The sequence below is a fragment of the Xiphophorus maculatus genome, chromosome 18 (assembly GCF_002775205.1).
Source record: "Xiphophorus maculatus strain JP 163 A chromosome 18, X_maculatus-5.0-male, whole genome shotgun sequence".
Taxonomy (NCBI): Eukaryota; Metazoa; Chordata; class Actinopteri; order Cyprinodontiformes; family Poeciliidae; genus Xiphophorus; species Xiphophorus maculatus.
The window spans coordinates 12,881,573-12,907,430 of record NC_036460.1 but is presented as its reverse complement, the minus strand read 5'-3'; the positions used below and the strand labels follow the sequence as shown (position 1 = coordinate 12,907,430).

The window sequence follows — 25,858 nt, the reverse complement described above, 5'->3', positions numbered from 1 at the left end:
GCTACGGCAGGCCTGTGAAGATAACCATGTAGAGAGCAACCTATGCAGAATAACTGCATAGAAAGCATATAAGTATTGGTGTTTCTTCAAACTTTTCTGATTTTCATTTCCAAAGATGAATTGTGTAATGTTGCAAAAGTGACATGCACGCTCAGTAAAAAATCAGAGTTCTACAGTAGCATTGCAAAATGCTGCATAAGGATTTATTTGCTTTTGTGATGCTTTTCTGTACATTTGTATTGTGCCGACTAATACATATTTACCATTTTTTTCTACAAGCTCAGCACTTGTGTGTAGCATGAAAAAGTAATTCAGAGCAAAATCTTAAGTGCTGTTGGTGTCCAGTCGACCATTTGGGGGCAGTGTTTAAACACATATTCAGCTTCAGCTGCCTGAAACGAAATATCTAGTTTAGTCACACATTTTCAGCATAATAATTCTAGATAAAAAAACTTGTAGACAATCATTTAAATAGTCAAATTGTGTCAACTGATAATGCATTCAGTGTGAATGACCCTTTTGAAGTCTAGCTAAATGGGAAAGAAATAGCTTATAGTTGACTCAGAACTTGTTTAAATGCAGTTCCTATCATCGCATGTGAATGTCATTAATCTTTAGTGCCTATTGCTTAATCCTAAATTACAATCAACATTTCCTTGTTCATTGTCTAACTCATTTAAGCTTTTGAAAGAACAGCTTTGACCCCTGGAATGACAATCAAACAAGGGCAACGATTTAGTGTTATCCTACAGGGAACATCACCCAGGTGAGTAGTAATGGGTTTCTACTGAGTGTTTGCATTTACTTACACAACACAAAGCTTTGATTAGTTCCAACAATCAATACACATGCATTTAATCAATGAAGATGTGCAAGGTTCATCAGCACATTTTGAGTTAAATATGATTTCTTTTTTCTATAAGAACTATGAAGCTTCTGAATACTAAAATAGCTGTCTATTTTGGTTTTCTTTTCATCACTTTTTATTCACAACAGGATTGAGATGTAATCTTTATCACTCAGTCTTTTTAACAGTTGCACCTTTTTGGTTAGCTGAAGCAGCCAGTTGAGATACAGACACTTTCTCTGCATTCTGTAGTCAGTGAATTACCTGAGGTCCACTGACAAGATGGATATATGGAACATATTAGCATCTACTGCATTTATTAGAATATTTCAACTCTAAGTAAGCGCAATAGGGAAAATCCACTGTAACGTAACAAAGCAGCAACACTACTAAAACCCTGATGCATTGAGCTGGTTGCTATCAACATGTGTACTGTTAACTGAAGTGAATCAAGCTGACAAGAAATATGAATGACATAACAGCATTTATCAATTTCCAAAGACAGTCAGAAAGTTGTGATGGTAGCTTCCTGCTTGTTGAAGAACCTGTCTAGTCTGCACAGAGTCCTGACCCCAACGTGACAGAAAACCTCTGTAATGAAAATACAGAAAACACTGCAAGGCATATAATTCTGCCCTACAATGGTGTCTGACCTCACAAATGCACTTCCAGAAAATGTTTCAAAAATTCTTCAAAAAGGAGAGTTAAAGCTGTCATAGCTTCAAGATAGTGCACAAGCTTTTATGTTATGCCACATCTGTTAATTTTCTTCTGTGTTTTGTATGTTACTTATTTGTTCCTAAACAGATGCAATGATGTAATACAGAAAATATAATCTATATGTTAAAGAATACATTTAACTTTGAAATGGTTCCTTTTTTTTACGCATATACTTGGGTCAATGTAAAAACACACAAATCAATGAAGAAAACAGAAAGTGAGGACATAATAGATATCACTTTGCCAGAAACCCTCATGTACTGTACAGTTCAGAAGAACAAAGCCTTTCAAGAATCAGGTTTGCAAACTGAATGCACAATGTAGTCCCTGATAAGCCACTATCAATGCCTATTACACGGTCCTACCCATAACAATGTCACCTCGTATGTTGTCTATGAAGTAGACATCCATGATATTGTAAAGGTAAATGATTATTTTCTAGTGTTTAATACAGATAATCCACGACATGTGTAAAGGTATAGCCAACATTTTAATTTGGAACAGTTTCTGTTGAGCATTTGGGAATTCAGCTGGAGAAGCAGGGCCCTTTTGCCTCCCCCACACACAAAGCAATAAAATTTACATTCCAATGGGAGAGGGGACTTCGGAGGTGTCTGTGAAATCTCATCTTAGGACGTTTGGCGCCAGGGATCTTCCGTATCAGGCAGCGATGAGCACCTAAGTGGCCCGCCCTTTTGCTTGGACAAAAACAGACACCTTTGCCATAATGAGGGGAGTTTCTAATAGGTCAGCACGAGGAACGCCTTGGCTGCATAAATTAAATAGGGAAACACCTATTTGGTATAAAATTACGTACACGGAGCATGCCAGGAGAGAGAGAGCGGCCGCTAATTTTTGTTTTTTTTGTCTGTGTTCTATGTTCGTTTGTCTCCCCTTGTGTGTCTTTATTCTTATGAGAAAATGCATATCTCTGTATCTCTGCAGCTTTGTTGTCGATTGCTTTGTATGAATTAAACTCTGTGATCTGTGACGTCATTGTGCCTCGCCGTCTCCTTGCCAGCTGTGACGACATCTGCTCGGGACCCGGCTAACAGGAGGAAAAGGAGAGCCATGCTTTTTCCAAAATTTAAGCTAACCTAATAACTTTCCTCCTTAACAATATCGCGTATCAATCTCTATTTTTCTCAATTTAAAAAGTTTTTCTTGTCGTGTTTTAGATCATTTGGATGACATGATCTCAGTCATTGTATTTACTCACAAAATAAAAAAATCAAAACGGTGTTTGATTTCAGTTGACACTAGGTGCAATTTGTAGATGTATCTGGTTTTGAAGAGAACACATTGAAACTCTTAAACTCCTTTGAACTTCAATTTGAACTTCATCCTGCAGTTCACCAGGAGGCGACACTAGGAGGCGCCATCGAGACACAGTCTGAAAAGTGACGAAGGATTCAGAGGTGTGCAAAGAACAAGGTCTGCGTTTTGCTCAAGATTTTATTAAGGAAGACCGGCTGGCAAGAGAAGAACTGTGGCCCAAGATTACCAAAGCCATATCCCAGGGTCAGGTGACCTTTTACAGAGGTCACATCGCAGTGATCGACGGCAAGGTGATCAAAGCTTCATCTCATTTCTGAGACTACAGATTAATCTGATTTTTACATCATCCTATTACATCCTGACTGCTAGCCGCCATCGGATCTAACTGCTAGCCAGCGTCGTCAGCTACCACCTCTGCCTGCTAGCCTACATGCTAGCTGTCATCTCCGCTTGGTAACACCATCTCAGTTTGTTACATTGTAAAATTTCCTGAACTCTAAGAAGAAGTGAAGGCAGGACATGACATTTGGTCAGATAAGTATAATAATGAGACTCTTTCTGATATTGTTCTTAGGTGTTTACACCTTTGAAAATGCGCCAAAGTCTTCTGTGGACTTGTATAACAACTCAGCCCACTCCTTCAAGAATCATGGTCCATGACCCTCGATCAGACAATTTGGACACCTTCAGATTTTATTACTCACTGGTGCTACTTTAATCAAATGCCAACAGATAACCTAGTTCATCTAATGTGCTTGTCTGTCTTAAGAAACTGTTTTATGTTAAATGAATCTTCTCTTATAGATCTTGCTCAGAACAGGAGTAATGACTTGATATCAAATGTAAATGGTCAATGGAAAAGACTTTTTCTACTTTTACTCTTACTATCGGGTAATGTGCAACCGAATCCAGGTCCAATTTTCAATAACTTTGATACACCAGCAGAATTCAAAACCAGATCAGGGCTTGCATACATATTACATATTAAACTAATAAACGGGGTTAATATTACATATTAACTCTCACAGTCTATTGCCTAAAATAGACCTGGTTAAAATCTGGATTGAAACAACCAATACGGATATTTTAGGTTTGACGGAAACATGGTTAAATAAATCCATTACAAACAAAAATATTTCCTTAGAAGGTTACAATGTTTTTCGTTGTGATCGCCTCAAGAAAGGTGGCGATGTTGCCATCTATGTAAAAAACAATTTTCATGTCACCCTGCTATCTTCTCTATCCATTCCAAAACAATTTGAGTTTCTAGCCTTGAAAATTGAATTCACTAAGGCTCAGAATATCACAGTTATAGGGTGTTATCGACCACCTTCTGCAGGCTGTGATACACTTCCTAATTTGTACAAATATTTAGCTGACCTAAATAACAATGAATTAGTTTTATTAGGAGATCTAAATCTAGATTGGTTGACAGCATCTTCAGATAGCTTAAAAACTATCTGTGATTCTTTAAACATCACCCAGTTAATTAACTACCCCACCCGACCTAATAACAAATGTCCTCTAAAATCATCTCTCCTAGACTTAATTATGACAAACGCGCCGCATAAATATACGGGGATAGGAGTTTTTGCAAATGACCTTAGTGATCATTGTGCAGTAGGTGCAGTTAGAAATCTTAAGTTACTAAAACCCAAGCCACGTATCTTGTTCAAAAGAGATCTAAAACACTTAAATGAACAAGCTTTTGTTCATGATTTGCTACTTTTTAACTGGAATAGGGTTTCTCTTTTTGATAATGTAGACCTTGCCTGGCAGTATTTTTATGAAGAGTTTTCAAGACTAATAAATAAACATGCTCCTAAAAGTAAAATTAGGGTGAAGGGGAGAAATAATCCTTGGTTTTCACCAGCTACTGGGACTCTGCTTAAACAAAGAGATGCAGCCTGGGCTAGGGCAAGAAAAAAACAATGCTGAGGAGAGCTGGCTTAGTTTTAGGAAATTGAGGAATAAATATACCTCATTAATCAAGAAAGCAAAGTCAGACTATTTCCTTGCCGAAATGACAAAAAATTTAATTGATCCAAAGAAATTTTGGAAATCAGTTAAATCAGCTACTGAGCAAGCACCACTGAGTGACTTTCCAAATTTTGTTTGGAAAAAAAGTAAAATGGTGTCTGATAAATTAGAAATTTTAAATTTTTTTAATGAGCATTTTATTTCTGTAGGACCTCTATTTGATGATTTAAATTCATTTAGCCAAAATGTAAATACTGATGAACTGTTTTTGAATAATGAGTGTAACTCCACCATTTTTAACTTTTCCCCTATTTGTACAGCTGAGGTTCTCAGAGAACTGAAAAACAGACACCAGAAAATCAGCGGGGCCAGATAATCTGGATCCTTTTTTTCTAAAGTTGGCTGCAGAGTTTATAGCAGAGCCATTATCTCATATTTTTAATCTAAGTCTAATCTCTAATAAAATCCCTCGTGTATGGAAATCAGCATCTGTTTTGCCTCTATTCAAAGGTGGGGAATCATCACAGTATAGTATATATATACACATAGTTTTGAATGTGGACAAGACAAAAGCAATGATTTTCTCACATGCTAGAAAACTACCAGAAACTTCCCTATTGCTTACCACTGCTGTAGAAGCACAAATCAAGTTTGTCAGTAATTATAAATATCTTGGTTTTATTCTAGATAATGAACTCTCTTTTAAAAATCACATAGCAAATCTACTATGGACATTGAAAATGAAAATTGGGTTTTATTATCGAAATGGATCTTGTTTTACACTCAAAGCTAGAAGAAAATTGGTAGCAGCGACATTCCTGCCACTTTTGGATTATGGAGATGTTTTATATATGAATGCTTCGACCAAATGTCTTCAATCATTAAATACTGTGTATCGTTGCGCTTTAAGATTTATAACCGGTAGTCGACGTCTGACACATCATTGTGATTTGTACGCAAAAGCTGAATGGCCTCCTTTAAGTGTACGGAGAAACAATCATTTAATGATCCTGATATATAAATCTCTACTCGGTCTAACCCCAGCATATTTATCCACTCTCCTACATAGAACTGTCAGTTCTCGTTCTCTTCGCTCCAATAACATTATTCTTCTGCATGTCCCACGCTTTCGAACTGAAAAAGGGAAGCAGGCATTCAGTGTGTTTTGCCCCCACAGCGTGGAATCAGTTGCAGTCTGAACTTAAGATGTCGGAAATGATTTCACTGGACTTATTTTGAGCAGTTCTTAAAGATAGGCAACAAGATTCTATGGAACAGTGTCATTGTTTTTAAATTGTTTTTATTGTTTTATACTTGTGCATATGTATTAATTGTTTTTATCTTGTAACCAGGTTGCTATGTATTGCACATTTCTTTTGCCCAGGTCCCTCTTGAAAATGAGATCCAGATCTCAACGGGGTTTACATGGTTAAATAAAGGAATAAAAAAAAAAAGTGCATACATCTCATCCTAGCAAAGACAATAACAGAAGGCAACAATATCTCATTGGAAAAATGGTCATAAAGATGTAATCTGCTTATTCTTGACTGCACAAATAATGATCGAAACAGATTCGTAGATTATATCTAAACTAATTAACGGGGTGATTTATCTGAACATAGTTTGAAAGATTAAACGTTTTTTCTGTGTGCTGCAAGGTCAGAGAAAGTGATCTTTATGTTTTTCAGCCAAATCCACAATAATCACTTTTCAGTACATGTCCTACAGAATAAGACAAAAGTGTCTTTAGGCCAACAAAACAATTTTGAAATATACATTTGAATTAATTTGTTGTTTTATAGCAATAAGAACACATTATTTGTTTTCCAACCAAAGGCTGTACCATGGAACCTAATTATTGGAGTAAATAAAATTTTTGATGTTTCATGACCACACAACAGAAGCAAACACATGCACAATTTGTTTTAGGTAGGGGAAGGAGAAGGTGAAAAAAGATAAATATATAACTTTTGTTATTTCTACATTTTTATTTTTACTTTAATTTTCTTTAATCTATTTACTGTGAATAATAATCACTTTATGTAAAATAATAATGAACACAATTTATATTTCTTTGGATAGAACAAAAAAATTATATAGTTAAAAGCAAAGGTTGAGAAAAATAACATACAAAAATATAAAATACATAAGAAAATAAAGTAGTGCTTTGTTCCTGGCCACATCATTGCCCTTTGGACTCATTGCAGAAGTTCAATAGATGTCGTTAACCTTCTGAATTTAAGGTCACAGGAGTCTAAGAGAGGATCAGTGGGTAATAGGAAACAGAGGCAAAAGGTGATGAAGACAGATTCAGCACAATAATGGTTTCAAGTTCAAAGGAGAAGAAAGTCTTCAAAAAAAACAATTTATACTTTGATGAAGAGTTGAGTGAGCTGCTGAACTTTGTTTAGTGACAGTGATTGAAAACCGACCCATCTTTTATAGAAGTAAGAAGCGTATATTTCACAGCCCTGTAAATAAAAAACAATATATTTTATAGGCAAGGCAACCTTATTTACTGTATATAGCACCTTTTGGCCAAAGGCAATCCAAGGTGCTTGCACATAGAAATGAAAAACAACATACATTAAAGTAAAACATATCAAAACAGATTTATTTTTGCACAGATTTAAAGATAAATAAGATAGGCAAAAGCATACAAAGAGGTTTAAAACCTTGTTTTAAAGGAGCTCAGGGTGGGAGTAGTACTGCTTATTCCAAATTTTTGGTGCATAAAACCGAAGGCTGCTTCAGCATGTTTTTTTCTGACCCCTGGAATGGTGAGCAGATTTGACTCCGATTATCTTAAAGGTCTTAATGACTACTTATAGTAGCCACATATAACATTCACGGATGTGTGAAAGGACATTAGCATGTGTGATATGTAACTTCTAATATACCAAAGTCAAAGAAAATAGCCAAAGGAAGGACTTGAAAGTTGTAAATTTATAAACCTTGACATTTAATTTTCTGCTAGAGTTAATCTGAGATAGAAATTACTTCTCAATAGCCTTTTTTTTACTCAACCAGGAGACAGAGCATAAAGCGACAAATTTTACTTTAAATCTTCAAGTACAGGTGACACAGAGTCATCTAGAGCAGCATTTTTACCTTAGTGGAATAAGTGAAGGAAAGAAAAGAAAAGAAGTACAGTCTACTGTACATTCAGGGCAAATCTCAGGGGAAGAGCATTACAGAGTTTATATATTATCATATTTTCTGACCTCTTCTAACGCTCAACTTGGAATAAGACGACTCTTTTCCTTTCTTAGGTCAGTAAAGATTGAGTATTTTAATTAGAAAATTGCTAGAGTGAGATCAGGTTTATAAAGGAAATGTTTTATTAAACAGCTCAGTTTAAATGTTTTATGTTTCCTGGATGTCACAGGAAAACGTTTATGCCGATATGTCAACTAAACAGCTGGTGGTACATTTAGCAATTTGTTTTCTGTGTGGTTGGAGACTTTTATGGCAACAATGACCTGCAGCGCCACGCTGTCTTGAGCAAGTATTGAGTTCTGCTGTGAGCCTCTCCCATTTCCTGAAATCCCTGCAGTCAGTTTGACAAAGTTTTCTGGTTGCGTCCTGATCCACACTCCATACCAGTAGGTGGCGGTAATGCACACCATTAAGTTGCTTGCCAACCGCCATTAAAACCAAAAAGAAGAAAAGAAGAAGACAAAGTTTTCTGTTCAACACAGTACTGTTGCCAGTAGGGGCGTGCTGTGGTGGCGTAGGGGATAGCGTGACCCACGTTTGGAGGCCTTGAGTACTTGACGCGGCCAGCGACATTTGCCGCATTTCTTCACCCCTCTCCTTCCCCCTTTCATGTCAGCCTACTTTCATATAAGGGACACTAGAGCCCACAAAATGACCCCTCGAGGGGAGAAAAAAAATACTGTTGACCCATTCCATTTCGTGCTGACATTGCAAATAAATCACACATTTGCAAAGCTGACTAATGCCATCGTCAATGCTCCATGGTGTCGCTGCGTTCCCACACTATTCAACTCCTGACTCACCATGGGCAGGCCGTGTGTCTGTCAGAGATGCTGTTATACCCAAGGTGGAGCTGTGAAGTTGTACCAAGTTGTTCTGCTGCAACCAACATTCAACCAAAGGAGGCAGCAGTGAGTCTGTTTCATACGGTGGCCGACAGGTGCAAATGCGCAGCAAAAGAGAAAACATGCAAACAAAAAAGAAGACACCCCCGAATGAAATGCAGCAAACAAAAAGAGAGACGCAAACACCCCCGAATGAAATGCAGCAAACAAAAAGAGAGACGCAAACACCCCCGAATGAAATGCAGCAAACAAAAAGAGAGACGCAAACACCCCCGAATGAAATGCAGCAAATAAAAAGAGAGACGCAAACACCCCCGAATGAAATGCAGCAAACAAAAAGAGAGACGCAAACACCCCCGAATGAAATGCAGCAAACAAAAAGTGTTGAAAACGGAAGTGCTCCAGACCACTAGGGGGAGTCAAAGAAAAATAGTATTCATTTCTATGGGACCAGATGCAAGATTCAGAGAAAGAAATTTGAAAGAAAGTAAAGGTATCTCTCTGAATCTTGCATCTGGAAAGTGTGATTATTGTGAGAAGTCTGAAACAATAGAGCATGTTATTTTAGAGTGTTGTAAGTATGAAGAAGAGAGAAGATGCATGCTGAGAGAGTGTGTAGGTATTAAAGAAAGGTTTAATTTAATAGAATTTTTGAGGAGAGATTTCGGGAGTAGACATATTCAAATAATTATTCGGTATCTTAAAAAAACAAAGCTATTTCATAGGATATGAGTAGAGCAAGTTGGGTGTGAATGTGTAAAGAATATCAAAGAGGGGTATATAAAGTTATAAGCAAGTTGGATAATATAAGCAGGTGTGTATGTGTGGGGGTATGTTTAATCAGGAGTTAATGGAGGGAAAAGGTAGAAAGTGAAAGTTTATAGACCATCTCGAACCACACTCCATACTGGTAAGTGGCGGTAATGCTACTGTAAGTTTGTTGCCAACCGCCAATAAATACCAAGAAGAAGAAGAAGAAGAAGAATCTTGCATCTGGTCCCATAGAAATGAATACTATTTTCTTTGACTCCCCCTAGTGGTCTGGAGCACTTCCGTTTTCAACACTTTTTGTTTGCTGCATTTCATTCGGGGGTGTTTGCGTCTCTCTTTTTGTTTGCTGCATTTCATTCGGGGGTGTTTGCGTCTCTCCTTTTGTTTGCTGCATTTCATTCGGGGGTGTTTGCGTCTCTCTTTTTATTTGCTGCATTTCATTCGGGGGTGTTTGCGTCTCTCTTTTTATTTGCTGCATTTCATTCGGGGGTGTCTTCTTTTTTGTTTGCACGTTTTCTCTTTTGCTGCGCATTTGCACCTGTCGGCCACCGTAGGTTTCACGTAGAATATTGCAGAACTAAAACAATCTACGCGTTTAAAAGCAAAAAATATATGTAAATAAATAAATTAAAAAAATCAGTACAAGAGGGTACTTTAATTGTGATGTTTTTTCCCCTCCAAAGTAAGGACGTTTAATTTACAAACATTACGTAGGCTAATACAACAAATGTCTTGTTTTCAATTTTTTTTTTAAAATAATTTACTAAAACTACTATTACAAACTTTACACAGAGAATAAATGCGGTTAGGATTCCTGAAAGACATTTCCATGACAACTTTATTTAGCACTGATCCATTAAGGACACGCTCTTCAAAACCCCAATTTCACATCGGATTACTGTAATGTGCATGACGACACCTTGAGCTCAGCGGCTAATTAACACACCTGTTTCGTCTCTGTGTGTAACCTCGCGTCTCTGCAAACACTAGATGGCATGGCAGGCCAAGAAATAGCCGTACACGCAGCAGCCGATTTATGGAGAGAGACTTTGTCCACAGCGTTTCTGCAGCACTTCTACTGTTTGTTCCTTGCTTCCCTTTCTGCCGCTGCAGATTGGCTCGTCCATGAGCTCTGTCTCCTGAGAGCAGGACAGGATATTGACCCCAGACACCGAACCTCAACAGGACATCAAGTTTCCTCTGGAGGACTGCTGAGCTGCTGGAGCTGAGGAGAGGACACCATGCATTACTTCTGGATACACAGCGTTTGGATCCTCTGCGCTGCTTTTCTCTTCACCTTTCAAGGTAAGATGACAAACTCACTCGTTTAGTGACAAGGACATACTGAGCATGCGAAAACATTCTGGAGTCCTTGTGATTGGATCAACTATTATTAGCTTGTGGGGCATGTAAACGTTTGTTTTGGTTCTGCCGCACACGTATCTACTTGAGATATAAAGTTGCAGTGTGTTGAATGTGCTCAGCGAGGGTAGAGTAAACACAGCAGGGGCTTCAACAGAGCAGATAAGAATAAATGGGATGAAAACTACAGACAGCAAGGATCTGACTTGAACATAGCCTTTACAGATGACCTGTTTCTGCTTTGTGTTTTACATGTGAGATTGTTGCGTTGTCTCCTTGAGAAACTTTTGCAGACATTGTTTTTTATTAAAATGTTGGCTTAAGAGACAGAAACCGATTAGTATATTCGTTTTCTTACGTTTTTTACATAGAGGAGTCCATAAATGCACCATATAATTATTTGAATATATGACACACTATTGAGAATGCCCAGCTCAAATTTACACAACAATCAAAATCAACAAGTCTGTATGAAAACTCATATAATCTGCCTTGTGAAACATAATGACTCCATATTCGTTTACACCACCTGACCCCAGATTCCTCTGTGTTCACCCAGTGACTGTACTAATAGAGCAGATTTAGTTCGTCTCATGAAATTGACAATTGGATCAATAAACTGATCCAATTGTCAGTTTATTGTGTCTTGGATCAGTTGGATCCAAGACACAAGTTGGTCAAAAGATGAAGCTTTGTGCAAGCATTATGAATTCATTTTAAAACTGCTGGTGTGCTGCTAATGACCTGGGATTGTGTGATGTACCTGATTGGGGAGATGAGAAGAATTAGCTTTTGAGTTTTATAATACTGCAGATGGTTTGTAATTTTTCATTACTCAAGTGAATTATCTTTTTTTTGGATGTCATTAAGTATTTAAAGTTTTCCTCACTATTTTGCTTACAGTTTTTCCAAACGTTTGTCATGAAATAATTAACATGTCCAGTTTATAGATGATCAACAGGTTAGCATCTTTAAATTAAACAGTGTAAATAATACCACTGTAAATGGTACTGTTGTCTAACCCATTGTACTTGTCATGTGATTTTACATGATTTGATCAGCTTATAATATATTTTAAATATTTTCTTCTAAGACTTTGTATGCTACACAATCAAAATTTCTTTCTTATTATTACCAACATGTCCAGTTTATAGATGATCAACAGGTTGGCTTCTTTAAATTATCATCATTATCAAAAATATCGCAAAATACAATGTCACATAAAATTTTTAAACAGTTGTTTTGGATGGAAACAGGCCTGTCAGAATAATATCAGTATTGGTTATGAACAAGGAAGGCAAATTGCTTACAAGCCTTCCTGTGGTCCTAACTTCAAAACTTTGTTCACAGGAAATTGTGTTATCAGTTAGCTCTGTTCTTGCTTGTTTTTTGATAGTGTTTTTCACCTACGCTGCTGCAACAGTTTTCCAAATAAAGGACACAAATAAATATTAAGGGATTTTAGCTTTGTGTTCAGGCTTAATTTGTATGGCATGCTTTTTTTTAAAGCTGTACCCTCATGGTAGATGCTCTAGCCTAAAAGACTACCATACCACATTTCGGATTAGATGTGATGGATATTTCATTTGAAAGAGTTTGGTCATCATTAACACTTTAATTATGTTATTGGACCAAAAAAAGTTATTCATAAATGTACAACAAAATATAAGTATATAGGAAGCTGCGCTTTTGCTGCGACAGCTCCTAAAATGTGGCAAGACTTACTATTGCACATTAGAGATTGTTATATCATTGTTTATTTTTATAGATATAAATATATTACTTCTTAAAACTTTGCCTTTGGTTTGAACACCACCTGAGATATTAATTTTAGCTTGTCGTCAGACTTATACGTTTGTATATTTTTGCATCCTCATATTTTATTACACTTGTTAATTATAGTATTCTAATATATTTTATATACCCAATAATAATGGCTTGTCTAATAAAAGCAGCACAGTGTCTCCTTGTGCTGGCTGGTCATGAATTTCATTACTAGTAATGCATTCCAGTTGATAAGAAGATGAAATCTGCAGCTTGGGTCTGTCACTCTGGGATTCTGTGACTTACTTGAGCTTCCTCCTTCTGAATCCTCTTGATCCTCCACAGAGCAGCAGCTCATCCCCAAAGACATTCAGAGTGTGCCTTTGTCGGGGTGTCTGTGTGAGTGTATCACTGCTGGCTCTGTGAGCTGTTTGGGAATGATTACCTCAGACAAAGAGACTGCCCTATTCTGTATTCAATTTCAGGCCATGTTTGCATGACTGACTCTCCCAAGAGAGTTTTCTTTCAGATTTATTGTTAAGTACGCAATGAACGTAGTTATATAGTTGCTGATTGGAAACAATAATAATAAAACTAATAATCTCTGTCAACTTTGTCAATGCAAAAATTACAGAACCAGATAAAATGCTAATTGAACGTAATGTGTTTTTATTAATATGAAAGATATTATTTACAAAGAAACATGCAGTAGCTGTTCAAAATAAAGGGATGCCTTCTGACTTTTGTGTTGTGCTTTTAGTTGTATTTCTCCTGTTGTTAAAATTTTAATTGCAGTCACTGATTGCAATTAGTGACTGCAATTAGAAAAGCACCTGAAATTACAGGTGCTTTTCACTTGTTCCTGTTGTAGTTCATAGTTTACCATTTTTAGCTTATGCCTTTGAGCCTGAAGGATGCCGTTTAGTAGTTTCTTGCCTTTAGATCTTGAATGCCACTATGTATCGACATACATGATGGCATCCCGTGCTACTTCGTCTGTCATACAAGACACATAAAGTGGTGTTTTAGAAAGCAATCAGAGCAACCCTTTCAGCAACACTCCCTGAAGGAGGCACAGAAAAACAGACCATGTTCTCCTTTAATGAAGGAAATCATTTATTTTCAGAAGAAAATATTCTCAGTGGAAGATTGCATTCTCTCCGTTCTACTTTGCGACACCCCAATGATCTTGTCAGGTTGTGAGAGAGGTTGAAAATGACATGTTGCCTATGGGAATAAACTCTCCTTAGGGAAAGTGATGAATAAAACGAACACTTACAGGCTGCTTCAGTTACTGACTGAATCAACAAATGTTTCTGGTGAGCCTTGTTTAGACTTGAAAACCAGTGACCTCTCTTCTTGCAGTTTTTGCAAAACCTCCTCAAATTCTCAACCTGACCTATTTTTTCCCCCCACGTTCAATTAGCAAAGAACTAAATTGATTTATTTTGTGAGGTTGTTTCCAGCTTTTGAAAGAAATGGTTTATTATAAAGTATCCCCATGCTACGTCTTCTGTGAAAGTGCAATATAAATATTGATCCATTTACTGTTTATACCTACTTGTCTTCGCAAGGTCTCAGGCTAGGTTGAGTGTGGACACCCTCAGCAGGTCACCAGTCTATCACAGGGCAACACAGACACGCAAAATGCAGCCATGCAAGCAAACACTCACACTTGGGGCAATTTAGAGCGACCAATTAACCTATGGTGTCATGTTCACTGGGCTGTGTTGGGAGGGGGTGCGTGTGTGTGTGTGTTGTTTTCCTCCTCTCCAGTTGGTCCTCCTCAAGCTTAATCAGGAAATGCATTCAGATGAGTATTTCCCAACCCTGGTCCTCAACGCACACTGCTGCATGTTTTAGACGTTTCCCTGCTCTAATGCACCTGATTCAAATAATTGCAGTTCAGCAAAAGCCTGTTAATCTGCCATCATTTGAAGTCACATGTGTCAAAGCAGGGAAACACCTACTACATGCAGGGCAGTGTGTCTTGAGGTTCAGGGTTGAGAAACAGTGATATAGAGGAGCAGGTTCTCTGTGACAGATGCCAGATGATTCTCTCAAGTCCAGTGGTAACCCAGCTTCTGCTTTATTGGTGTTTTCTACCCATCTCATTTTGAGTATTTGCCTCATTCCTTTGGTCATGTGGGAGAAGTTAGAGTTGAGAAAACAAACTTGTGCCTGAGGAAAATGTACAAACTCCATCACATATATTTCATTTTCATTTTATTTTAAATGTTTTTAAAACGGGTAATGAGCAGTAAAGGTTGTATGAAGGCTGGTGTCTGTCTCCAGCAGTCATTAGGTAAGAGGTTGGGTACACCGTAAGAAAGTCACCAGTTTATCACAGAAAAATTCATCAAATTTTTGTTTACATTTTATATTCAGAATCCAGCAGAAGTATCCAGTACTGACTTATTCTAATAGAATTTGCTAATCAAGCTTCATTCCAGAGAAGTACTTTATGTCTGCAGAAGTCCAGTGTTGTTGATTAGAGACAGGTTTGTTTTTCATTGCTATTGATTGCATAACCAAAGGGAAACTGGTAAGAAAAAACAACCATGTTTATTTCAACATTTCCTGGTTGTTGTGGTGTAGAAAAACAATATATTATTGATATTCACATTGCTGTCTGTCCAAAACAGGAAAGCAGCAGATTTCTCTGTTGCCTGTTTCTGTATTATTCATTTACACATATACACCTGTAGCACCAGTTAAAAATGTAAGGACTGAGAGAATTTCTCTTGATTTCAAGTGGAAAACTACAACAAAGCTCTTTGTCCAAATAATATAAGATTTTCTGTTTTTTAATCCCATAACATGCTCAAGTGTGTGCTTGAACTCAGACCATGTTTTTTTTTTTCAGTTGAAAAATGACTTTCATACTTGACTACTAATTTTTGGTCAAAAAATATTTTGATTACCATATATATATATATGATCAAAACAAAATATTTTGAAACAGCCCAAAAACACAATGTACTTTGTCATACTAATAAAGTATTGTTTATATCTCTCGAGTGATCTGCTTAGTGTTTACATTGGCTGTGTATGAAGCTCCAGAGTGCAGACATGTGGTGTAAATCTGTCAGAGTGGCTAGAACAATTGGTCCCTTAGAAATCAGACAATTGTCAACCTCTAATAAATCAAAAATGGCCTGTTGGGATGTTTTGGAGCTTTGAATGACATATAGAGAAGTTCTCTTACTGAGTTGTACAGCAACTCAGCAGTACTTGAATATTTTATACTTCAGTGAATGTTTGACAGTGAATGGTAAAACAAAGTATTAAAATTGAAAAGCAATCAATCACACATGTCAAAAATATTCCTTTCAAAGGTTTTACAATAAAATCATAGTTGTCTTTTTGTGTGCATATGTTTGACACCTTGGGGGCCATTACTGTGGTAATACTAGATTTAGTATTACCAAAGATTTAGGTGTAGTAAATTGAGTGTTGGTTGGCTTCAAACTTGTTGGCATGCCAACTGCTGTGTGGTGTTATTTGTGGCTCCCCCTACCCCTAACATCTCATTGGAGTGGGCTGAAGGAGGCTTGGGATCTTTCCACACCCCCATTTTCTGTTGAAGACCAGAAGGAGGTTCTGGGAACATGTAGGCGTGTCTGTGGGGGCCTGTTTATCTATCTGGTAGGGTTTTTTTTATAACATTTCTAACTGAAACACAGCTACTGTATTGTTCTTTTGACTACTTAAATGCAATTTTAATAGTACTTTAATCTTATCCTGTTTGCATACCTTTACTTTTAGAGGGCAGAGAGCTATCATCTCTTTGCCCTCTGGGTTTTTGCAAACAAATTGGAGTTTCTGAATACACAGACTGGATCTTGATCCAATAAGGCTTTTATGATTGTACCCTGAAATTCAGTATAAATCTGAAACATTTCATTGGCAGGGATATCCCTGTAGTTCCGTAACCAAAATCTGGAACTACATTTTCTTTAAATTTCCTGTAAATCCTTTGAGATTTTGAATCTGACTGATGTTGACAGTATCATAGAGCTTTACCTGAACTGCACAGATGAAAGGTAACCCCTCCCCCTGCAAAAAACCAAACAAAACACACACAGAAAAGCAGGGAAAAATTCCCACCAAAAGTAAGTTCAAAGTCTACATAGGTGCTTTACCTCACACATAAAAGCTGCCTTTGCTGTTTTGTATTCACCTCCTCTCAGACAGTTGTGAACACTTCTATCCGGTGATGCTCTTACTTTACAAAAAATATGGCAATCCTGAACAAAGGGCAAAAGAGGCATCCCTGTATTATAGGGAGGGTGAGCAACATACTATGAGAACAAGGCCTACTTTTTCGATTTTAAGGTTCAAATTCAGTATGTTTTGTATCAGCAGTGGCATTACAAGTAGCTGTGATGCTCTGAAAGGTTAGCAGAAACTAAGCAAGCATACTGCCTCTCTTTATTGCAGCAGTCAATAAAATAAATGCTTTCCAAAGTTTTTTTTTTAAATCCTTACCAAAAAGCCAAATTTTGGACGACTATCCTTTTGATCTAGAGCACAGGTGTCGAAGTCCAGTCCTCAAGGGCTGGTGTCCTGCAGTTTTTAGATGTGCCACAGGTAGAAAACACTGGAATGAAATGGCTTAATTACCTCCTCCTTATGTAGATAAGTTCTCCAGAGCCTTGCTAATGACCTAATTATTCTATTCAGGTGTGGTGCAGCAGAGGCACATCTAAAAGTTGCAGGACAGCGGCCCTTGAGGACTGGACTTTGACACCCCTGATCTAGAGGTTAATATTGTCCTAAGGAAAGATGTAGATCCAGCCTAATCCCACACACTTCACCTAGTACTTTTTTCTGTGATTCCTGCTTCATTAGGTTGTCACATACTTTGAACCTTTATTGATTCATGATCTGAGAATAAGAAAAAATTTAGCACAAACCTAGGAAGACAAGGGCATCCACCTGAAGTGATTTTAAAGAAGCAGGAACAAGGCTTAAAAAAGTTTGGAAGGGCAGCAGACACCCACAGCTCATGGGAGACCATGTCTTGGCAACTACTGTTTTTTTAGTAACTGCTTAACTCTGGCCTGTTTTAATGTCAGACTTTATAAATACTATTTAAATGAGTGACTTGAAGAAAGGGATTCTTGAAAAAAGGTCCATAGGAGGTCCTGCTTGTAGTTTCCCACAGTCCATGTAGGAGAGGACAGCAATGTGTGGGAGAAGATGCTCTGGTAGGTTGAGACAGAAATATAACTTTTGGCTGTACTGCAAAACCTTCTGATCAAACACTGCACACAAACCTGAACATCCCATCCCCACAGTGGAACATGTTGGTGGAAGGGCATCTGGTCAGAGTTCGTAGAAACATGGACAAAGCAACAGGGCAACTTCGGAAAAATTGTCAAAGGTTATAAAAGATTAGGCTGTAAGTTGACCTTCCAACGGGCCAATAACACACTGTACATTGGTCAGTAAAGGATCTGTGTTTTACTCTTGCTGCATTGTACCTGTTAATCGTGGTTTTACACAAGTGAGCTTCCTGCTTCACTTTACTTAGGTGTCTTGAACAGTCAGGCTCAGTCTCAGTTAATCAGCTACAGTTAAATGATCTGTTATACATCTTCCATCCTGAGCTTCAATCCTGAGCTCCATCATCGCTGTCAGGACACTTATTTCCTGTCAGAAAGTATATCGTTTATTACCTGATGTCCAACATAATTTATTTTCTGTCATTTCAAGTGTCATAAAAAATGTGTCTCGATGGATAGATTAGCTGTCCTCCAAACCAAAGGTTGGCAATTTGAGACTTGTCCACTTTTCTGTGGAAATGTGCTTGAGGACAAACCAAATGAGGTTTGAAGTATATATATATATATATATATATATATATATATATATATATATATATATATATAATTTCAGGTCCATTATTTTACTTCTGTAAATGCTACATTGAATTCCCGATCGTAAAATCAGAAAGGTACTGCTTTCTTACAATAAATTTACCTTTGCTTGGGTTGATTTACATAAAGAGCAGTGCAATCTATTCCATATCTTTTAGGTTTGCTGGGGGTGAAGCAGACACAGACAGTAAAAAGTGAGATCAAGAAGGTAGTATCCTTCTTAATGCTACCTTACACTGCTAAAATAGTAGCTAAAGAGAGGCCACTGTTTGGCCTCTTCAGTGGTTTTACTGAACCTTCTTGTATTGCAGAAGTGGTGATCGAGTTTCTGGGATTTTGATTTTATCAAAGCTACTTATCAGCAAAATGTGGAACTCTCACTTCCTTTTAAACTTGAACATCAAACATCATTGTGCACTCCTCAGCTCCTCAAGCCGTTTCAGACAGACTCATTAGATCAGCTTAGACGACTGTCATGTTCTGCTTCTACTTTAGAGCAGACATTAAGATAAAATGAGAAAATGACAGATAACCAACAGGAACCCTTTAAGTGTTTGACTTGTCCTGAGTGGGTGGAAGAAAAAAATGGGAGTGAACAGCCACATGCTTACCCACTCCATTTATTACATTGGTAATGGTGTTGACTGAAACATGCATGCTGCTTCGGTGGCTTCTCTTGAATAAGGTTATTAAAGCAACTCGAATTAAATGCGTTCTGCACTTATGCTGCTTTGCTACATACCAGCAGCAGACACATTGAATTCTGACCAATTCTGCCTTTTTGATAGAGGTTTCTCTAATGGCAGAGAGTTCTTTGAGCAGAGTAATGAGCCCTGACAGACTGAAAAAATTGTACAAAAATGAACTTGATTTTACATTGGATTTTTTCAGATCTCTAGTACTGAGATGTACTGTAAAAATGAGACCAATCCATCAGCATGGATTGAAATTTAAAGATCTTGGTAGAGGAACTGTTCAGACCTGTACAATTGGTCATAATCATTCTTGAATTTTGACCAAAAAAGATCTCAAAGGTTTTATGCATTCTCTGGATCTCCAATAAATGAAATCCATACATATATATGATTTATAAGTTTTATAGCATTTTAACACTCACATAAGTTTATTCTTGAACAACTTTCTCAACATTTGAAGTAGAAAAACATGTTGAGCTAAGATCCCCCCCTCAAAAAGATACCAGAAAGTAATACCCGAAGAGGGAAAATAAGGTTAGGATGTGGTGGTAGGATAAGAGTTTGCTCCTCTGAGAGAGGAAAGATGGAGGAAAATTAAGATGGAATGATGCTTTTAGGGAAATGAAGAAGCAAGGGGAGATATGAGTATTCTCCTCTCTGTCACATGATACGAGTCTGCTCTCCAGCTTTGGAGGTGTTGGCTCTCATCAGTGTCTTCTATACAGAGATGCAACTCTGGTTCCAGGAAGAAGAAAAACAATCTCTTTGTCGTCATAATGGTTCCAGACTTTAACGATGCACTTCTATTTTGACCCTGGTCATTTCTCATCCTCTCATGCCTTTGGAAGCCCAAAGATGGAGCAGTTAGTAATATTGTCAGTATTGCTTACAGTTCTTGTTGCTTACACTGCAGAAGGAAGTAACTGTAGTAAATCAATACCAGTCATTTGTGCTCTTTGTGTGGTTCTGATTGATATAGGAAGGGAATCAGAGTTGTTACATATTGGACTTGGTTGAGCTTTAACCTATTGGAAACTATAAGAAATGTAAATACTTCTTTTTTTAGCCAGTGATTTCTGGTTAAGTTAGATCGTACTGTGGAGAAAAAAAATGTCTGCAAGTATAGTTTAGCTGCTGGAATGCCTGTGGGTTATGACTTATGACATTTATAGGGTATTTACATGAGTAACTCAATTAAAAACATTTACTTCATTTAATAATATGTAACTGCAAAATCACTATGTTTTTAAAGCATTTTGTCTGAGTTTTCTGGATTATTAGTTGGATCACTCACCACATGCAAAAATGAAATCTTGAATGCAAATTATGTATATTTGTGATTTACTTGAGTCATTGAAATCAACATTCTTTAATGCTGTTTTATTCCTATTCTTTAACCATTCTGGGTCAGGATGGTTAATTAATTTTCTTTTTTCCCAAATAAGTCTCTTTATTTATCAAAAGTGTTGCTTTAATTGGGTCAGTTTTAAAAAAAATGTAACAAGATGAAGAAATATTGCCTTTGGATATTTTCTATTTATTTCATGAGAAATGGTGCAGCATCAAAGTCCTTTTGATCCAGAGCCTCGCTTTTTCCACATTTTGTTATGTTACAGCCTTATTACAAACTGTATTAAATTCATTTCTTTCCTCAAAATTCTACAGACAAATATCCTGTCATGACAAAAAACTAATTTGATACATTTGTTTTTTTGCAAATTTATTACAAATAGATCACACAATTCACAGCCTTATCTCTTTAATATGATGCCACAAGTGTTGCACACCTATCTTTAAGCAGTTTTCACCCATACTTTTTTGACATACTTCTCGAGTTCCACCAGGTTGTATGGGAGACAACCAGGTAGAAACATCTCTCCACAGATGTTTAATCTGATTCAGGCCTGTATTCTGGCTTGGCCCCTCTAGAACAGTCACAAAGTGGTTTTAAAGTCTTTGACACCTTTTCTATGTGCTTTGGGGCTTGTCCTGCTGAAAAATGAATGATCACCCTAGTATGAGGTCAAGAACAGTCTGGAGCAGGTTTTCATCCAGGATTCTAAATAAGTTTTTTTTTTTTTTTTATTTAAAATAATATTTCCATATTATTTTAGCATAATATACATCAGTGTTGCAGCTGTAGATATGCATAATTTCCAACAGTATGAAAACTTTACATAGACTTTCTAGTAGCATTCTAAAAGTTAATATAAAAACTGAAATGTGGTATTGAAATTACTGAGGGATATTTTAAACACAACCATAGTAAAAGTTCACAAATTCCAGAGACAATCTTCCATTCACGTTGTCCACATAGGCATAGATTCTGATTTACCAAGAATCATTCAAAACAAAAAATCTGTGATGTTACAACCAAATTTCACAATGTCTTTTAGTGGAATTTTATGTGAATCACTAAATCATGTAGTGTTCATAAATACAAATCTAAATGTGGGATGCATTTTTAGTCAGCCTCACTTAAAAGTTTGTAAAATCACCTTTAACTTCAATTACCACTGCAAGTCTTTTGATATTCCAACACATAAAACCTTAGCTTTTGCCCAATCTTCTTTAACATAAACAGCCCAAGCTCAATGAAACTGAGCAACAAGCTCAAGTCTTGCCATAAACTCTCAATAGATTAGTTTTGTTTATTGTAAAACGTGGATTAAAAAAAAAAAATTAATCTAAATCATTGCATGGTGGCTCTGACGGTTGTTCATTGTTCTGTATGAAGGTAGGACTCCAATTAACTATGATTGGTTTTATTTTCTACTGAGGAAAAGTATCCCTACAGCAAACTCATGCTACTACCTCTTTGGGGTTGGCATTTTCAAGGATTTACTCTTTTACCAAACAGTATTTTGCAAGTAGGATAAAAAGTTCTACTTTAGTCTAGCTAAAGCAGTGAACCACATAATTGATGTGTGCCTTAAAATGACTTGTGTCAAACTACAGAGTGTAACTCATCTGGCTTTCTGTCAACAATTGATCTGTCTTGCCAATGTTTTATGAACAGCCATGTCAATAAATTTGCCAACTTGTGCCATGGATCTTTGCAACTTCTAAAGAAATTCATTCAATCTCATCAGTTTCTCTGATTTGTGTTTAGCTTACTAAGTCTGTCAGTTTATGTGGACGACCACATTTTTGTTGGTATACAGTTGTGGCATATATTTTCTATCTTCTGATAACAGAGTGAACAGTATTTAATAAGAAATTGAAATCTTAGCATATTGGTGTTGGAAGTTGTTTTTAGAAATGCAGGTTGGGAAGGAGGTAATGTAAATGCAAAGACAACAGAGTAGATATACAATTGAACAGACCTGCAGTGATTAAAATAAATGAAAAGCAGTATGTTGCGTTCACAGTATGTGGTTTTATATTATTCACTATGAACAGTTCCAAACATCAAGGCAGTTTTATCCACATTATCGTTACTTTTCTTCTTCCCTAAGTGTTTGCTTATGAAACATAAACACAGTGTGTGTTACAATCAAAAACTTACTGCTCCAGTTTTTTTTTAGGTGACTCTCTAAAGCACAACACTACATGTAGCAAGCCTTTTGTAATATCAGGACAAAGAAAATCACCCACAGCTGAGTCTGCCCACATGTATTGACCGCATTATGAGATGTGCAGCTTTGTGTTCTGTGAAGAGCAGAACAGCTATGGCTAACAAAGGGAGTGATCCAAAAATTTCAAAACACAAAATCTCTGGGGTTGGCAAACTGCCGGCAGCTGGTCTTTGTTAGTCAGCCATGATGTTTACTATGAACAAAGAGTACTACACAGTATCAAAATGGCAAGAGAAAAATGTAGTTTTTTCGGTATGTGGCTACTGGCCCTAAATAAGTGTGGACATTTCTCTAAACTTCAGCTGGGGAGAATCCAAAACTAAATGATATTGTACTAAATTAAGGAAAAATGCAGCAGAGATATTGTGCTTTATTTTGAAAAATTTTTTCTATTGGATGAAACTATATAGTTTAATTTTGTTTAATAAATGTTAAACAAGTGACTCTATGAAGAACTATAAATTTAATCCTCAAAACATGTATCTAGCCAGAGTAGCTGGAATCACAGACATTTCTATTTTGAAAGTTTAAGACTGATTAAAATAGACAAATGCTTAGAATATTTGTGAACATTACCCAAGAGACCTTATGGAGGAGCTGTGGTACCTTGCATTACATTTATTGTAACTGGTAGGTTAAAACACCAGACTTCCATGTAGCTTCCATTTATGGGTGACCTCATCTGAGACCTGCAGTGTTATGACAAAGGTTCAGTGGTTCATAAGAAAGATGTAATGTTGTGAAGAAATGGAATGAAAATTGACCTGGCACTGCAAAAATCATTTAATATGTGGTGCTACAATGGAAGTCTAGTTTTGGCTATGAATAACTAGAAGTAATTTCTGTGGGTAATTATCTATAAAACTAGTAATTTAGATCAAAATGACCAATTCAGAGCACCACTTAAATTAGGAAAATAGGCAATATTTCATATAATGCTCAGGTTTTAAAGTAATGCATGATGGCATACATCCAGCTTGAACAGCAAGGTACTACACATGTATGAAACAGACACTTCTCTCCAATATGCAGGCATTTATTAACAAAATGATTCAACCGTCCAGGTAAACACTTTAATCAACAACTCTCTAAACTCGTAACGCTCAACTGGACTACTGATAAGAATATAAAATGAAAATAATAAACTACTGAGTTAAAAAAAAAATCAAAAATATAAAAACAGAATATAAAAGAAACAATACAATTATGTCACAGTTTGGTATGACTTGTGAAAATTGAGAAACCAAATTTATCTCATGTGGAAATTGGACTGTCAATTAGTTTTAGCTAATTCAGATTAACATATTTCTTCAAATTATTAGTTTAGACTTTTCTTCACAGAGGAACGCCAGAACTATATAACAAATAAATAAAACGTGAAATGACTAACAATGATCTATTGTAATAGCACTTTCTTTAGTGATCTGTGTTTGCATTTACTATTATATTCTGAAACAAAGTCAAAAATTGCTATAGTGCTTACTCTGTTGGGACTCTGCATTGTAACACAACTGAATGTTATCTAAACGGAAATAAGTCTAGAAAATTAATTTCCACCTACATCGCCTATAGATGATCCAATTAAGAGCTTTGTGGACTGAGAATCTATTTATAGGTCCGTAGTGGGTAAAGTTCTTTATCATTCTTGTGTCTTCAACAAAAATAACATGTTCATTTGCAGTTACCTTAGTTGAATGTTGGTTATGCGCAAATAAGTTGAGAACACTGCTATACCAAAAATAAACTGCATGGCTTTTGTGTACTGAATCTAAATTTCCTTATTTATATTTAACTGTAACTCAGGAAGTGACTAGTTTGAAGTATTGTTTGATAAAATCAGGAAAATTACAGACTGTTTATATAATCAGTGAGGTTAACAATTAATAGTTAACTAGCAATGTATTATGAGCAACAAATCATAAACCCTGCAGACTTTTTGATTTCTCAGTTTAAATACAACTATTAAAAGACCAATTTTAATTGACATACCAATTGAAATTGACATGTTCAATTAAAATTATTTTATAGCTATAGTTGTGACAGTTGTAGGCTGTGTGGATCTTTCGTGTCTGGGGTATTTAAGACCCATCTTAAGTGGGACACACAATTCTTATTTAGATGTCGCAAAGCCCACAGTGACTTTGTCCACTGTGATTGATTAAATTGTATTTGGACCTTGGTTAATGCAATAAATTGTTTTCTGAAAACACATACAGTTTTGTCCAGGACAGCTTTCTACTATATTATGTTTAAGGAAGTGGGCAAAAGTAAATATCCCTTTACAACTGAAAATAATACAATATTGATGACGAACCAATTACTTTTAAAGTTCTAATAGAATCCTATGCTCAGTTGGGACATAAGGGAGTATGATGGTCTTGTTGTTAACTTACTGAAATAAAAGCTTTTTAAAGATGCATGAATAATTCAGATCTCATTTTATGACTTGCTGTATCATTTATGTGCTGTCTATTCCCAAAGTATCTCTACCAACACACTTGTGTTCTTACTATCTTCTGATAACGCTAATATGAGCTCATTAGATGGAAATGAGGAGTCTCCTGTGAGCTTCAAAGCTTCGCCAAAAAATCTTCTTGACATATCCACAGGAAGATCTTGCTGTTTTAGAAGTCATGATTTGTCTTGCGACAAGACAAAGTGTTAAACCCCAATATTCATGTGGAAAGTAATGAATATTCTGCAAGACAACATAGCCGCCTTGAAAAAAATCTCTTCAAATGCAATTAATGTCATTGCTTTGTGAGCTGCACAATTTTACTGCAAGTTTCCCCAAGTTAAATTTACGATGTTGTAATTTTGCATTAGATGTAAGTAACCTAAGGGACAACTTGTATACATACATTTTTATGGTTAAATTGATAGATTTAACTGCATGTGTTTGTAAGTCTTCAAA

At 36.4% G+C, this 25,858-nt stretch overlaps 1 protein-coding gene across 1 annotated transcript in view; it reads left to right on the top strand.

The window, feature by feature from the left end:
• Positions 1–10,760: 10,760 nt before the first annotated feature.
• The window catches only part of lsamp (limbic system-associated membrane protein), a 737,122-nt gene continuing 722,024 nt past the window's right edge, over positions 10,761–25,858 (top strand). Inside the window, exon 1 of the mRNA XM_023351201.1 lies at positions 10,761–10,965. Coding sequence (XP_023206969.1) covers positions 10,902–10,965 — 64 coding nt within the window. The 5' untranslated portion in view covers positions 10,761–10,901. The remainder of the gene's footprint in view (positions 10,966–25,858) is intronic.